The 14,600-nt window shown below is 44.4% G+C and overlaps 1 protein-coding gene across 1 annotated transcript in view; it reads right to left on the bottom strand.

Moving 5' to 3' along the window:
- Window positions 1–14,600, bottom strand: part of SMCHD1 (structural maintenance of chromosomes flexible hinge domain containing 1) — a 238,536-nt gene that overhangs the window by 42,960 nt on the left and 180,976 nt on the right. Inside the window, exons 32-35 of the mRNA XM_078777400.1 lie at window positions 14,320–14,449; window positions 14,050–14,169; window positions 13,815–13,900; window positions 1,635–1,754 (exon numbers count right to left, since the gene is read on the bottom strand). Of these exons, the coding sequence (XP_078633526.1) occupies window positions 1,635–1,754; window positions 13,815–13,900; window positions 14,050–14,169; window positions 14,320–14,449 (456 nt within the window). The remainder of the gene's footprint in view (window positions 1–1,634; window positions 1,755–13,814; window positions 13,901–14,049; window positions 14,170–14,319; window positions 14,450–14,600) is intronic.

Raw genomic sequence — 14,600 nt, 5'->3', positions numbered from 1 at the left:
GCAGTCTCCCACAGAGCAGCAGCATCACAATGATGGCCGTCCAATTTGAGGACTCTTCTCGTACAAGGTGACATAATGAGGTTATGATATGATGACGTTATGTGATGACAGACTCATCATCATTGTGTGAATATCTAGCCACACTGAGTCATAGAAGAGCAGTAGCAGCTTTGTGAGCAGGTTGTTTAGCCTAGTAGAGACCAGTGCAAGCACATAGAGTGAGCAACACTGGGAAGTGGGGAATCACATCCTTTCTAACAATGTTCATTGGGTGTATGGAGACTGTCATTTTCAGATGGAGCTTGCTCCACTGGAAGCTGTTGAATGACCTGTGAAGATGAGCATGTGATCGCTGTGTCGATCTCAATAGGGGGGGGGGGGGGTCTGTCTTCGGAGGTGGGGGGGGGGGGGGGGTTGGGATCTGAATATGGATTCGGATACGATAATTATTTAGTTTTTTTAATTGATTATTCACCGCTGAGTGATCGGGCTACAACCGATACATGGCACGATATCTCAAAAAGTTATGGACGGATTGGTACGAAACTTGGTGGACCGATTGGGTGTGTGATGAGGACTAATCTATTCGATGTTGGTGAAGATGTGAATATGGATTCGGATACGAGAATTATTTGATTTTTTAAGTGATTCTTCACCATTGAGAGATCCGGTGAAAACCAACATATAGCAGGATATCTTAAAAAGTTATGGACGGATTTGGATGAAACTTGGTGGACCGATTGGGTGTGTGACAAGGACTAATCGATTCGATGTTGGTGAAGATCTGAATATGGATTCGGATACGATAATTATTTAATTTTTTAAGCGATTCTTCACCATTGAGAGATCGGGTGAAAAGTGAAATATAACATAGTTTAAAAAGGTTATGGACGAGTTATGACTAAACTTGGTGGACGAGTTGGTTTGATAAGAACAAGCCGATTAGATTTTGGTTAAGGTCCAAATCCAGATCCGGCCTGCCAGTAGGGATATACAAAGCTGTTCACCCTGGCGGAGTTATGCGTTCTACTGAGTGCCGCTCTCGTTTCCTCCTTTCTTTGCCGGTAAAATGTTTTTTGTATTGTGCATCCTCAATATTATTGTGCCTGCTTCTTTGCTGTCGATTTGCATTGACTGCTCCGTGGTGCTCAGTACGTCAAATCCTAAAAGGTGATGTCCAAGAGAGGTGCACCAACAATATTTTTCACAGTAACAGACGATAGACCTAACCCTCAATGACGAAGGCAGTGTCCACATTGGGGTTAAAACCTGTAACATCATAAGAACCTCTTAATCCAATGAGGATAAGTCATCTGTTAGCATAATAAGTAATATAAAATAGTACAATCAATGTCTCTCTCCTTTAAAACAAATGTAACACCACCTGTATTGAAATAAACAGACCCTGGATGTTTCAGACAATTCCTTGCGATAAACACGTTGTGACGTAAGTAATTAGGTCCGGGCCTCATTGCACAACGCCCCCAATCACATAGTCATCCAAGGCAACAGCAACATAATTTTTGCGAAAAGCAGGAAGTTAAGCCGTTTTTACAACGACAAAGGAGACATTCGTTTTCGACACACGAAACATGGGTCGGGTGTATGAGAAGCAAGCGTTGAGAATTTCCTACCTTTCCAAGGATTTCATCGTCTAATTTTGGAAACTGAGCCATCTCGCACATTCGCCGTGGCTGCATGAATACCATTTCTTTCCTCTTATACAATTGTTTCAGCAAGTCATCAGCTCGAGTCTGTCCCAAAAAAACATGGCACATTCACATTCACAAAATCTTAAACTAACATTCTGCATTAGAAGCTGTTCCCATTCCCGTTTTTACGATGACTCGTCCTGGGAATCCTTCCACAGAAACCTGCTTTCTCTTATGGACAGATTCATCCCATCTAGTCTTCAGTTATCATAACCTTACTCCCATGACTGAAACCCGCGGTGAGGCAGTTGCCTTGAAGCAACTAGTGTTCTTTTCACCAACAACAACAACAACAACAACAGGCATTTTAAAGCGGGGGTTAGCCTTGCGGGCGGTGGTTAGAGCTCCCCTGCTAGAGCGGGGGTTAGCCTTGCTGTCTCTGGTGTATGCTCCCCTTTCATACCTTCTCCCTCTTCAAATGGCGCCACGGCTGACTCCGCTCGTGAGAAGGCCGAATGCCTCAATTCCGTGTTTGCTTCAAAATCTGTGTCCCAAACAACCACTCTCACTCTCTGTACCTGTCCTAACCAGTCACACCAAACTGCAACTGAATTCTGTGTCTTTTGCACTTAAGAAGGTAGAGAAGCTTTTGGGAACCCCTGACTGATTTTGCAACTGGACTGGACAGCATCAGCTCAGGTGTCCTAAAAACCTGCTCCGTTGCTCTTGCACCTCCTCTCTTTGCTCACTTGACCCTGTCATTAGCACTCGGTCATCTTACATCTGCTTGGAAATCAGCCAACGTCACTCACTGTGTTACATAAACGAAAAGGGCACTCGGTAGAGCGCATACCCCCGCCAGGCTCAACAGTTTACGCTTTCTATGCAACTGATAGGCTGGATCTGGATTCTGACCTGAACCAAAATCTAATCAGCTTGTTCTCGTCACGAAACCAACTCGTCCACCAAGTTTTGTCACGTCATCCACAACTTTTTGAAATATAATGCTACATATCGTTTTGGGCCTATTAATCAATGGTGAAGACTTTTAAATTGCTACATGTCCAGTTCAGACATGACATTTTGAAGTTGCTGTTAAGATGGAGTCAAAATCTTGGATAAAAACCTATCTTCCATTTTGGAGCGATTACATTATTAACAAGAAAGGGCAATCAAAGATTGCAGACCCTCACCAGGACGTGTTTTTGTGGCTTTTTAAAATATATTTTTTGTATGCAGAATCAAGGCTCGTGGAAGAGCTAATACATTGAACATGAAAACATGCACAGACACACAAAACATGCAATGAAGGGAGCGGTAGACAAGAGGGAGAGAGAGAGAGAGGTGAGCAAGGCCGGAGAGGAGTCTGTCGAAGACAAAGTCCACCAACCTGCCTGCGGTGTGAGAGAGAAAAAGGCGGTCAGAATCAGCTTAATTGCGGGAGATTCCAATGATTCTGAATGCTTTGCTCTCAACCGTGGGAAGCCGAGCTAGGTGTGAAGCAGGAGCACCAGCCCAGAGGGGAGAGCAGTATTCCATTGAGCTGTGGATGAAAGCTTTGTATGTGGTGAGGAGCTCAGAAGTGCCCAGAAAGGACTTCGCGTGACGGATGATGCCCAGTCGGCGACTGGCTTTGGAGGCCAGCTTGGAATTGTTGTTTTCCCAGGAAAGATCATGGCAGATAGTGAGACCCAAAAACTTGAGTGACAGAACTTCTTCAAGAGGATTGTTCAGAAAGTAGATTGGAGGGTTGTCCAGACTGTCTTTTTGAAGACACACAGTGAGATTTGTCAGGATTGAAAGACATGTTCCACTTGTTTGACCAGTTTGTGATATTGTCCAGGTCTGCAGAGTGAGGAGGCTGCAGACTCTCAATCTGAGGGTTGAGATATGGAGCGGCAGAGAGTGGAGACATCAGCATAGAGATAGAGAGGATTTTCCAGAGTCGGAGAGATTATTAATGAAGACCAGAAAAAGCACAGGGCCCAGAACACTGCCTTGAGGAACTCCAGCCTGAACAGGAAGGGGAGATGAGAGAATTCCATTCAGGGCCACACATTGCCTACGACCAGAAAGGAAGACTGCAAGCCATGTGTGGAGGTTTCCATGGATACCATAGGAGGAGAGTTTGGTGAGCAGAGCTGGGTGCCAGACCGTAATAAAGGCACGAGATATATGTCAAGGGAGAAAGCTCTGATTTCCTGTTTCGCATTGAGGACCTCCATCCATTGTTGAGACAGCAGAAGCAGCATGTCCAGAGTAGAATGACCTGGTCTGAATCCAAACTGATGATCCGAGATCAAGCCATTGGAGAAGGGGAAGGATTTGATGTCAGAAACGATGATGGATTCCATGACCTTGCTGATTATTGGGAGCAGGCTGATTGGTCTGTAGTTGCAAAGATCTGTTTTTGCACCTTTCTTGTGTAAAGCGGTGATGTTGGCTGATTTCCAAGCTGATGGCAGATGACCTTGAGGAAAAGAGAGGGTGAAGAGGAAAGAGAGAGGGTGAGATAGAGCGGCAGAGCAGGAATTTAGGACCCGTGGGCTGATGCAATCTGGTCCAGTTGCAGAATCAGAGTCGAGGTTTGACAGAAACTTCTCCAGCCTGTCAGGAGAGAAGGACACAGAGTCCAGGAACAGCTCGGTTCGACTGGGTAAGGTGGGTACAGAGAGAGAAATTGATTTGGGACACAAGATTTTGAGGCAAACACAGAGTTGAGGCATTCGGCTTTGTCATGTGCGGTGTCAGCTGTGCAGCCATTTGAGGTAAGGGAGGGGATGGAGGGGAAATAAACACCAGAAACAGATTTGACCAGATACCACCAGGATTTGGAGGAGGGAGACAGGTTTGAGAGTTCAGTCTTGAGAAAATAGAGATCAAATTTCCTGGCTCTCCTGAGGGTAGACACACTTGTTCCGGGCTGCTTGAAGACCGTGCCAGTCGGCCTGAGTAAAATGCCAGACTCGTCGACGCTGAGGAGGCTCTCTGAGAATGGCCAGAGAGATGTCCACTTTCACAAGGAAATTATCAGAAAAACCGATTGGAGCAGAAGAACAGCAGCAGACATTTGCAGGGTAGTTTGTCATAACCAAGTCAGGAAGAGAAGATGCTCTGTTAAAAGATCCGCGTCGGGAAATTGACAGATTGTGTCAATCCCATTGAGTCGCAGAAGGCCTTTGCTGAGAGATGCCATGGCTGGTGAGATAGGTAGCCACACCCAGCCAGTTGGCATGATGACAGTTGAAATCACCACATATGAGGAAGAGAGAGTTGGGATGAGTGGAGAGTTGGGAAGTTGGTCCATGTTGTCAGACGGCTTTGTCAGCCTTTGTCTCTGCAGACCTGGACAATGGAGGCACCAATGACATCATCATTAACATATGTTATTCCCCATGGAGAGTTCTTTACAATGAGCCATGTCTCAATTTTTACCCTGCGCTCGCGAAGCGAAAAGCGCGGTTAAGCATTCACATGCGTACGTATGTGTGCCTTGTCTGTATTTTAAAAATTCATTTTCTCAGCAGCCGTTGGTCCGATTGGTATGAAATTTTACCATAGGAGTACCTCCTCCTGTGGAATATTTTAATGATTATGACGTCATAGGTCACATGGTACAGGCGCCATCTTGGAAAAACTTTGCACCTCGATATCTCTGAAACCACTCCATGGAAAAAATTGAGACCTGGCTCATTGTCAACTACTCCCGATGGGGAAAAAGATATGTTAATGATGTCATCGGTGCCTTCGTTATGACGTCATGATTCGCCAAATACAACACTGATCCATCCGATCATTATTTTTTAAAAAATCAGCAACTGTTGGTCTGATGGACACGAAATTTTCACCAAAGGAGCACCTCCTCCAGAATATTTTAATGATAATCATGACGTCATAGGTCATGTGACATAGGTCATAGGTCATAGATCATGACTTGGTTGTCTGCGACATAAGGGTGAAAGGTGCAAGGAGAGCTCGAGGGGTGGAGTACCAACCGAGAATGAAGGTGTGGAGGTTGAAAGAGGTGACAGTGAGGGAGGCATTAAAAGAGAGGCTGAGTAGGGTAGAGGATGATGTGGTTGAGCTTGAAAGTGGTTGGATGTCAATGAAAGACAGTCTGTTGGGAGCCGTTGGTGAGGTATGTGGGTGGACAAAAGGACCACCGAGGCACTCGGAAACATGGTGGTGGGATGATGAAATTGGAAAGAAGATTGACGAGAAGAGGAAGAAGTTCAAGGAGTGGCAGAAGGCGAAGGGTATGGGGGCAGAAATGGCAGCGCATGAAAATTATAAGGCAGCCAAGAAAGAGGTAGCAAAGGCGCAGGAGGCATGTAGGAAAATGTTCGGAGAACGCTTGGATTTGGAAGAGGGTCAGAGAGCGGTATTCAGGATTGCAAAGCAGATAGCGAAAGAGAGGTGTGATGTGATGGGGGTGAGTTGCTTGAAGGATGAAGTGGGACAAATCGTTGTGGACCCAGATGGAATTAAAGGAAGATGGAAGAGAGGATAATGACCCCAAAATCGGTGTGGGAAATACTGTTGAATGCAGAGAATGAATGGGATGGCAACATAGAGAGTAACCCAGTTTTTTTTTTCTTTTTTTTTTGTATACTGAATCGAGGCTCGTGAAAGAGCTGACATTTACTTCACAAACGAATTAACCAGACAAACAAAATATATAAAAAGAGGGAGCGGAAGACAAGAGAAGGGGAAGCACACAAACACTTGAGAGCACACAACATTTAAGAGCAGGGAGATGTGTGGGAGGGAGAGGGCTTGGGGGGAGGAGGCGTGGGAAGGGGGGAGGGGGTGGGAGAAGTATAAAACACAAGGACACCAAGGACTTCCAGGACAGAAGTTGGTATTTCAAAAAAGTGGAATTGGGGTGAAATTAGCGGGGGTAGAAAAGATCAAGGTTTTGGATGGGGGAAGATAAGAGATTGGTGGTGAACAGCTGTTTTAAAGACCTGGAGGGTGGAGTGGGATTGAAGAGAGTGAGGGAGTTTGTTCCAGAGGCGGGAGAAAAGAGGAATGAAGGAGTGAAGGTGAGCAGAGAGTCTTGATTTTGGCAGTTTAACCATAAGAGGGTTGCAGACAGATCTTGTGGGACCTGTAGGAATATTTGCGGGACAGAGCCCAGAGAGAGCTGGGGGGGCAAGGCCAGAGAGGAGTTTTAGGACCGGCAGAGAAGATAACCGAGAAGGAAGTTGAGGAAGCGATAAAAGCAATAAAGAGTAGAAAAGCGGGAGGGCCGACGGGAGCTGTGGGAGATATGTTGAAGGCAGCGGGAAATTGGGGTGTGAAGAGAATGACAGAGATCTGCAATCTGGTGGTGAAAGAAGGCCGCATTCCAGTGGATTGGGAACTGAGTACCCTCGTCCCTCTATACAAGGGGAAAGGAGACCCTCTGGACTGTGGCTCGTATCGAGCGATAAGGTCATTGGAGCATGGAATGAAGGTATTGGAAAGGGTGTTGGAGAGGAGGATAAGGAAGAAAGTGAAGATTGACGAAATACAGTTTGGATTTATGCCAGGAAGAGGAACGACAGACGCGCTTTTTATTGTGAGGGATTTGCAGGAGAAGTACATGGAGAAGAGGAAGAAGTTGTTTCTTGGGTTTGTTGATCTGGAGAAAGCATTCGATAGGGTTCCACATGAAGTAGTGACATGGGCATTGAGGAAGTTAGGAGTGGAGGCATGGTTGATCAGAGTAGTGATGGCAATGTACAAAAGAGCGCGCACAGCTGTAAGGACGAAGGACGGGAACAGAGGTGAGTTTGAGGAGAAGGTGGGAGTGCATCAGGGGTCGGTACTAAGTCCACTACTATTTGTAGCTGTGATGGAGGTCCTGGCTCGGAACGTAAAGGAGGGTTTACCGTGGGAGTTGTTGTATGCAGATGATCTGGTGTTGATTGCAGAAAGTATGGATGGACTGAAGGAGAAGATGAACAAGTGGAAGAAATGTAAGGAGACAAAAGGTCTGAAGGTGAATATCGGAAAAACGAAGGTGATGGCAAGTGGTAAAGCATGTGGTGAGGTGGAAAGAACTGGGAAGTGGCCGTGTGCAGGAAGGGTGTCGGAGTGAATTCCATTCAATGTACAATGTGCGCTGAGTGGGTTCATCAAAAATGTAGTGGTTTGAGAGGGTCATTAACCAGTGTGGCAGCGACATTCAAGTGTAAGGTGTGCACAGAGGGAGCTGCAGATGGAGGAAATGTTGAGTTGGATCTTGGAGACGGCGTGAAGCTGGAAGGTGTGAAAACATTTTGTTACCTCGGAGACATGCTGAATGGAGAAGGTGGATCAGACTCGGCAACGGTTGCCAGAGTGAGATGTGCATGGAAGAAGTTTCGGGAACTGAGTGGCGTGCTGACGATGACGAGAGTGTTGTTGAAGCTGAAGGGAAAGGTATATGCTGCATGTGTGAGAAGTGTTATGATTTATGGGAGCGAGACACGGGTAATGAACGTAGAGCAGCAACGAAGGCTGGAAAGGGTGGAAATGCAAATGTTTCGGTGGATGTGTGGAGTATCGTTGAGAGAGAGGGGAAGACAAATGATGAATTGCAAAAGATGATGAGAATAGAGCCTGTGATGGATGCTGTGAAGAGAAACAGTTTGAGATGGTTTGGTCATGTGTTGAGGAAGGATGAAAGTGACTGGTTGAGAAGAGTGATGGAAGTGAATGTAGAAGGAAGTAGAGGACGGGGAAGACCGAGAAAGACTTGGCTAAAGATGGTCGAAGAAGAAATGCGGGCAAGGGGGTTAACAAGGGGAGATGCAGAAAATAGGGCAAAATGGAGAAGATTGTCATGGGGACCGCAAGGCTAACCCCCACCAGGGGCGGCTCCAGGGGGGGGGGGGGGGGGGTGCATGGGGTGCGAATCTGCTGAACTGTTGGACCAGGGAAAAACACAAGGAACTGCAGAAACTTCCAAGAACTCACGGAATGCCGTTTCTGACGATCAATTTTTTAAAATTTCCTGGGGGAGGACCCCCAGACCCCTCTTTAAATTCCTGGATCCACCCCTGCCCACTCTTGCAGGGCAAATGACCTTAAAATGCCTGTTGTATAGGTCATGTGATGCAGGTGCCATCTTGGGAAAAGCGAAAAATGCTGCACCTCTATATCTACAAAAGTGCTGCATGGAAAAAATTGAAACATGGCTCATTATAAACTCCATATGGAGAATAGGTGTTGTTAACGACGACTTCATTGGTGCCATAATTATGACGTCATAATTTGACAGGGACAACACTTTGTCTGATCAGTTTGAAATGTATTGAGCGTGATCTATGCAACAATTATATTAGAGAATATAAATTTATTATGTCATCGCTCACGCGGTCTGGCAGCCATTTTGGATCAAAGAAAAAAAAAATGTTCAACAACAGAGGAGTTGGCTCGCAACAAGTTGACTGTGCAGGGTAAGTATTCCATGAATACCATCTAGTTTTCTATGCAGCACTTTCGGAGATAGAGGTGCAAAGCTTTTCGTTTTTTCCAAGATGGCGCTCGTACCACATGACCTTTGACGTCATAATTATCATTAAAAATTATGCAGGAGGAGGCGCACCTATGGTGAAACTTTCCTGTCAATCGGACCAACGGTTTCAAAGAAAATCATATTTATTCTGTGCGAACAAACAGACAGACACAAACAAACGGACTCAAATGCAATACCCTCTCCTCTGGCGAGGGCAACTGGAGAGCTTATAGAACCCCTTACCCCGAACACAGTCTTGGAAGAAAAAAAGGACATCGGATGGGTCTTTTAAATTCTTGCTTGGTGTTTCTGAGCAGAATTTATATTTCCTACGCGCCGCAATTTTGTCTGAATCTCAAAATTTCCCAACAAAGAGCGCGAGCGGAAAATGAGATTTGTCAATGACATAAAAATTTGTTCAAGCACAACTAAACTCGAGGTTTTTGTAAGAGCCAACAAGGAGCTTTATTTGTGTTCTCCAGTGTTCAAGTATATAATTAAATATTAAATGAAATAAAGGTTTAAAAGGTTGTAGAAAAAAAAATTGGTTTTGGAAGTTTACCACAATTGATGCAACGCCCTTTACACCACATTATTTAAGATGTTACAGTGGTTCCTCATGACTATTGTTTTGTGTCCTTTATGACGTCCCTAAAAAAAGTAATCTTCCTGTTTGAAACAATTTTCAATTTTGTTTGACAGCCAGGTAGGTGGCAGACTAAAAATACTTACCTGACTCCTCTGTGCACGTGATTGGGAAGTGATTCCGCACAATTTGCCAAATTCAGAGCTAAAGTTCTGGTAATCTGCAGCTTGGTGTTCCGATTTGTCTTCTCTAGTGTTCAAATTGTCAAATTTAATTGGAATCAAGATAGTTGCTCGGTCATAGACCGACGTTTGTAGAGACAGACAGACAAATGGCGCTTTTCCATTGCACAGAACGGTATGGTACGGCACTGTACAGTACGGTTCGGTAATCCCTGTGTCTATAACTTGAGAACGGTTAAAGGGATATATTTCAAAATTGGTGCAGATATGTATAATGATGTAAAGATTAACTGATTAGTTATTGGCGTCAATAGGTCAAAGGTCAAAGTGTGTAATAGGTCGATAACTTGAGAACGGCTAAAGAGATCTAATTAAAACTTGGTGGAGATATGTTTAATGATGTAAACATGAACTGATTAAATTTTGGGGTCAAGAGGTCAAAGGTCAGAGGTAATGTCAGTTAAAAATGCGATAACTTGAGAATAGCTGAATGGATTTAAATCAAACTTGGTACAAGTATTATAGGAACCACCGTTAGAGGCCTTTTTTCCCCACAGAGCAGGGGTTGGCCTTTTTGGGCACCTTAGTCCCCTTTTTGGAGCAATGTTTTATGGCCGGATGCCCTTCCTGCCGCCAACCCTGTAAGTCGCCTCTTGCGACATGCAGGGAATTACCAGTGAACTGGTACTCAATTTGACGACCTCGGAAGGATGACAGGCTGAGTCAACCCCCCCCCCCCCCCCCCGGTGTTAATTCAGCGATCGACCGGGATTTGAACCCAGGATCCTAGGATCCCAAGCCGGCACCCTCACCGCTAAGCCAACACCAGGCTTTATCATATATAATATATATTACTAGCGGGGTCACCCGTGGGAATCCCACGGGCATGGATGTGTGTGACATTTCGACATATTGAGTTAGATGCTGCACATTCATTTTTACAAAATGGTTACTGGCAAGTCATCAGATCCAGAAATGGTGTGATGAACACTTTATTTATTTCACATAATATGTGACCCCTCACTCCTCTCCACCTGACACTCTCCTGTCTCCACCTAGCACTCCTCTCCTCTCCAAACCCTCACATCCCTCTCCTTTCCAATCCCTCACCTCTCCAATCCCTCACACTCCTCTCCTCTCCAATCCCTCACACGCCTCTCCAATCGCGCCTCACACTCCTCTCCAATCGCGCCTCACACTCCTCTCCAATCACGCCTCACACTCCTCTCCAATCGCACCTCACACTCCTCTCCAATCGCGCCTCACACTCCCCTCCAATCACTCCTCTCCAATCGTGCCTCACACTCCTCTCCAATCGCGCCTCACACTCCTCTCCAATCGCGCCTCACACTCCTCTCCAATCGCGCCTCACTCGCCTCTCCAATCGGCTTTCCCCGTCTCGTTTCTCTCGTTTTTCTCCCGTCTCGTTCTTTTTCTTGCTCCAAATCGGCCCATCTCGCCCGTCGGCCCGTCGGAATCGGAAATCGGCCCGTCTTGCTTTCGTGCTTGCGCGTAAATAAATTGTGTTCATGACACCATTTCTGGATCTGATGACTTGCCAGTAACCATTTTGTAAAAATGAATGTGCAGCATCTAACTCAATATGTCGAAATGTCACACACATCCATGCCCGTGGGATTCCCACGGGTGACCCCGCAAGTTTGCATTGACGTTCGTCGATGGACTCGTTCGCCCGTCTCATTCGTTTTCTTGCTACATCCTGTTCAAGTCTGCGTTCTTCATCGATCGTCTCATCCATTTTGGAAATGGAAGTTTCCACGCACCGCATGAATTGTCACGATCCTCAATAGGAAGTGTCTCATAATTATCAAATGACAAATGGCAAGTAAATTACATTGTGAAAATTTAATATTTCAAATAGACCTATTTAAAGTGTATGCGCAAATAACTAATAAATAAAAAAACGAAGAAATATGTCTCGGTAATTTCCTGAACTCGGTAATTTCTCGGTAATTTTACTTCCGGCTAAAAATGTTGAATGAAATAAAAACGAAGAAATATATGTCGTTTTGTGACGACTGGCATCAAAGGTAAACGGTGAATTCACTCGGTTTATTCGGTTCGGCTCGGTTTAAAGAAAAAGCGATAATGTCGAAATGTTGACGTCTGTGTCATGTTGGGCGGTGTATGATACTTGTTGGCTGTTGGGCGGTGATATGGTGTATTTTTAAAAATATATCTCTGCGTTTTCCCGCGTTGCTGACACCGAGTCTAAAACCATGATGGTGAGTTATATTGGAGATAAAGGCGTGAGAGAGACTCAATGGCCTTGAAGTTACAGGCATTTGAGAATTCATTTCGTTCTATAAACGGCAACTTTCATCGGATTTTCTTCTCGTTTTTTTTCAACCGAGTCTAAAACTATGTTAGCGACTGTGAAAAATGAAATGATATATCGAATTTAAAATAGATATCGACACATTGCCGTCGGTGTCATGTTGGGCGGTGTATGATACACCATGACGCGATTTTAAAAAATATATTTCTGCATTTTCCCGCGTGTGTGGAATGTTTGTGGAAAATTAAAGATTTCAAATAAACCTATTTAAAGTGTATGCGCACATAACTAATAAAAAAAACGAAGAAATATCTCTCGGTAATTTCCTGAAACATATTTTACTTCCGGCTAATATGTTGAATGAAATAAAAACGAAGAAATATATGTCGGCATCATTGTTGACGTTTTTGTGACGACTATCATCAAACGAAATAGTAATATATCATAACGGAAAAGCAAAAGCGAATTTTTAATATATATCGACACATTGCCGGCGGTGTCATGTTGGGCGGTGTATGATACACCATGACGCGATTTTAAAAAATATATCTCTGCATTTTCCCGCGTGTGTGGATTGTTCTCAATTATTGCTGACACCGAGTCTAAAAGTAAAACCATCGATAAAAATGAAATCATATGGTGAGTTAGATTGGAGATAAAGGCGTGAGAGACTGAGAGAGACTCAAGAAGGCCTTGAAGTTACAGGCCTTTGAGAATTCATTTCGTTCTATAAACGGCAACTTTCATCGGATTTTCTTCCCGTTTTTTTTCAACCGAGTCTAAAACTATGTTAGCGACTGTGAAAAATGAAATGATATATCGAATTTGATTTGAAATAAAACTGGGGGAGAGCAAGACACCACGGGCCTACAAAACAGGACTCAAAGCTATGCGAGTTAATAAAATGGTGGATATTTGTTTATAGCCACTCCCAGAATGGGTGGAGCTATGGGTGGAGCTACTCTGCAAACCGAGTAAGCCACACCCCGGACAGACACCCAACAGATAGACAGACAGACAGACAGAATCATCTACGGCTATTATAATATAGATAATGATATAATAATGTGGGCGGAGCCATATCGGTCGACGTCGAAGAATGTTATCGTTTTAAATGCTTAAGTGATTCTTCACTTTTGAGATACGGGGCCAAAAACGATACATAGAACGATATTTCACAAAGTTGTGTTTGAGTTATTACAAAACTTGGTGGACGGGTTTGTTAGGTGACGAGAACAAGCCGATTCGATTTTGGTTCATGGCTGGATGCAGATTCAGCCTATCAGTGGGATACAAAACAAACTGTTTAGCCTGGAGGAGGTATGCACTCTACCAAGTGCTGTTCAAGTTTATAATGTTCTGTTTGTCATATTAGTGCTCATTAAAGTTGCCAAGGGCACCAGGAATCAACCTCAAAAAGTGGCCTGTTCAGGTTCAACTCACACCACAGATTCTCCTGAAATTAGCTCGGTTTGTAGAAATTGAAATCCAAATCCTGAACAGTGCTCATTTCGGAAACGATCACGCCCCACGATAACTACAAATCTGACAAACATTCTCGTGATAAACAAGGTTGAAATGATGCAATGTGCATGAAAAGTTAACATACAGCATTGACGTCATCCTGCGTGATGCCAAAGCGTTCGAGGTTCCTGGCCAAGCTCTTTTCCTCCTGAAGAACTTTGTCCATTCGCTCTGGCATATGGCATAGAAATTAAAGATAAAAAGATGCATGTGCAAAGACTTCGAAAGGGAAGAGAAGACTGAGAGCAAGTTGCTCATATAGTTGGAAATGCAAAGAAGTGGCCTGGATGGCTCAACCATCCTCGGTCAAGGCGATTTACCCTTCAGGTCCATGATCAATGTATCGTTTGATTGAAGGAGGTTTCCGTAAAGCCTTATATTGTTCTGCAGGCCGTCTCTCTTTTTAGACAGCTCGGCCATCTTAAGCTGTTTCTTGAAGTCTGGAAGACGAGACAGGGATGCAGGTTTTCAAAACAAAACCTTTTTTACTTTTTCATACAAAAGATTCATGTTGCCCATTTTAAAAAAAGAAGAAGATGATTACCATTCATAACAATTCACAAAAATAAAAAACGACCGAAGGGACAAACCATTGTAGAAGACAAAGGGAAGAGAGAAAGATGGCGCTGGCTCGACATTCAGAAGATTTGACTGGGCAGTGAACGTCACGATGTACTCTGTACTACCCTTGCCTGGACAATTCTCAGCAAGCATCAGTTTCTGCAAAACGAGAGAAGAGAATACAAGAATTAGGCAGACACAAAGGCCACACTTTTGACAAGAACCTGACATTATCTGCTTAATAGAATCATTCCTCCCACAGGATATCCCAGATTCCTGTTTCTCCCAGGCCTCCGGTTCAGCAGGCCTG

Source organism: Myxine glutinosa, chromosome 5 (assembly GCF_964187855.1).
Source record: "Myxine glutinosa chromosome 5, kmMyxGlut1.1, whole genome shotgun sequence".
Lineage (NCBI taxonomy): Eukaryota > Metazoa > Chordata > Myxini > Myxiniformes > Myxinidae > Myxine > Myxine glutinosa.
This window is presented reverse-complemented; position numbering and strand designations above follow the sequence as displayed.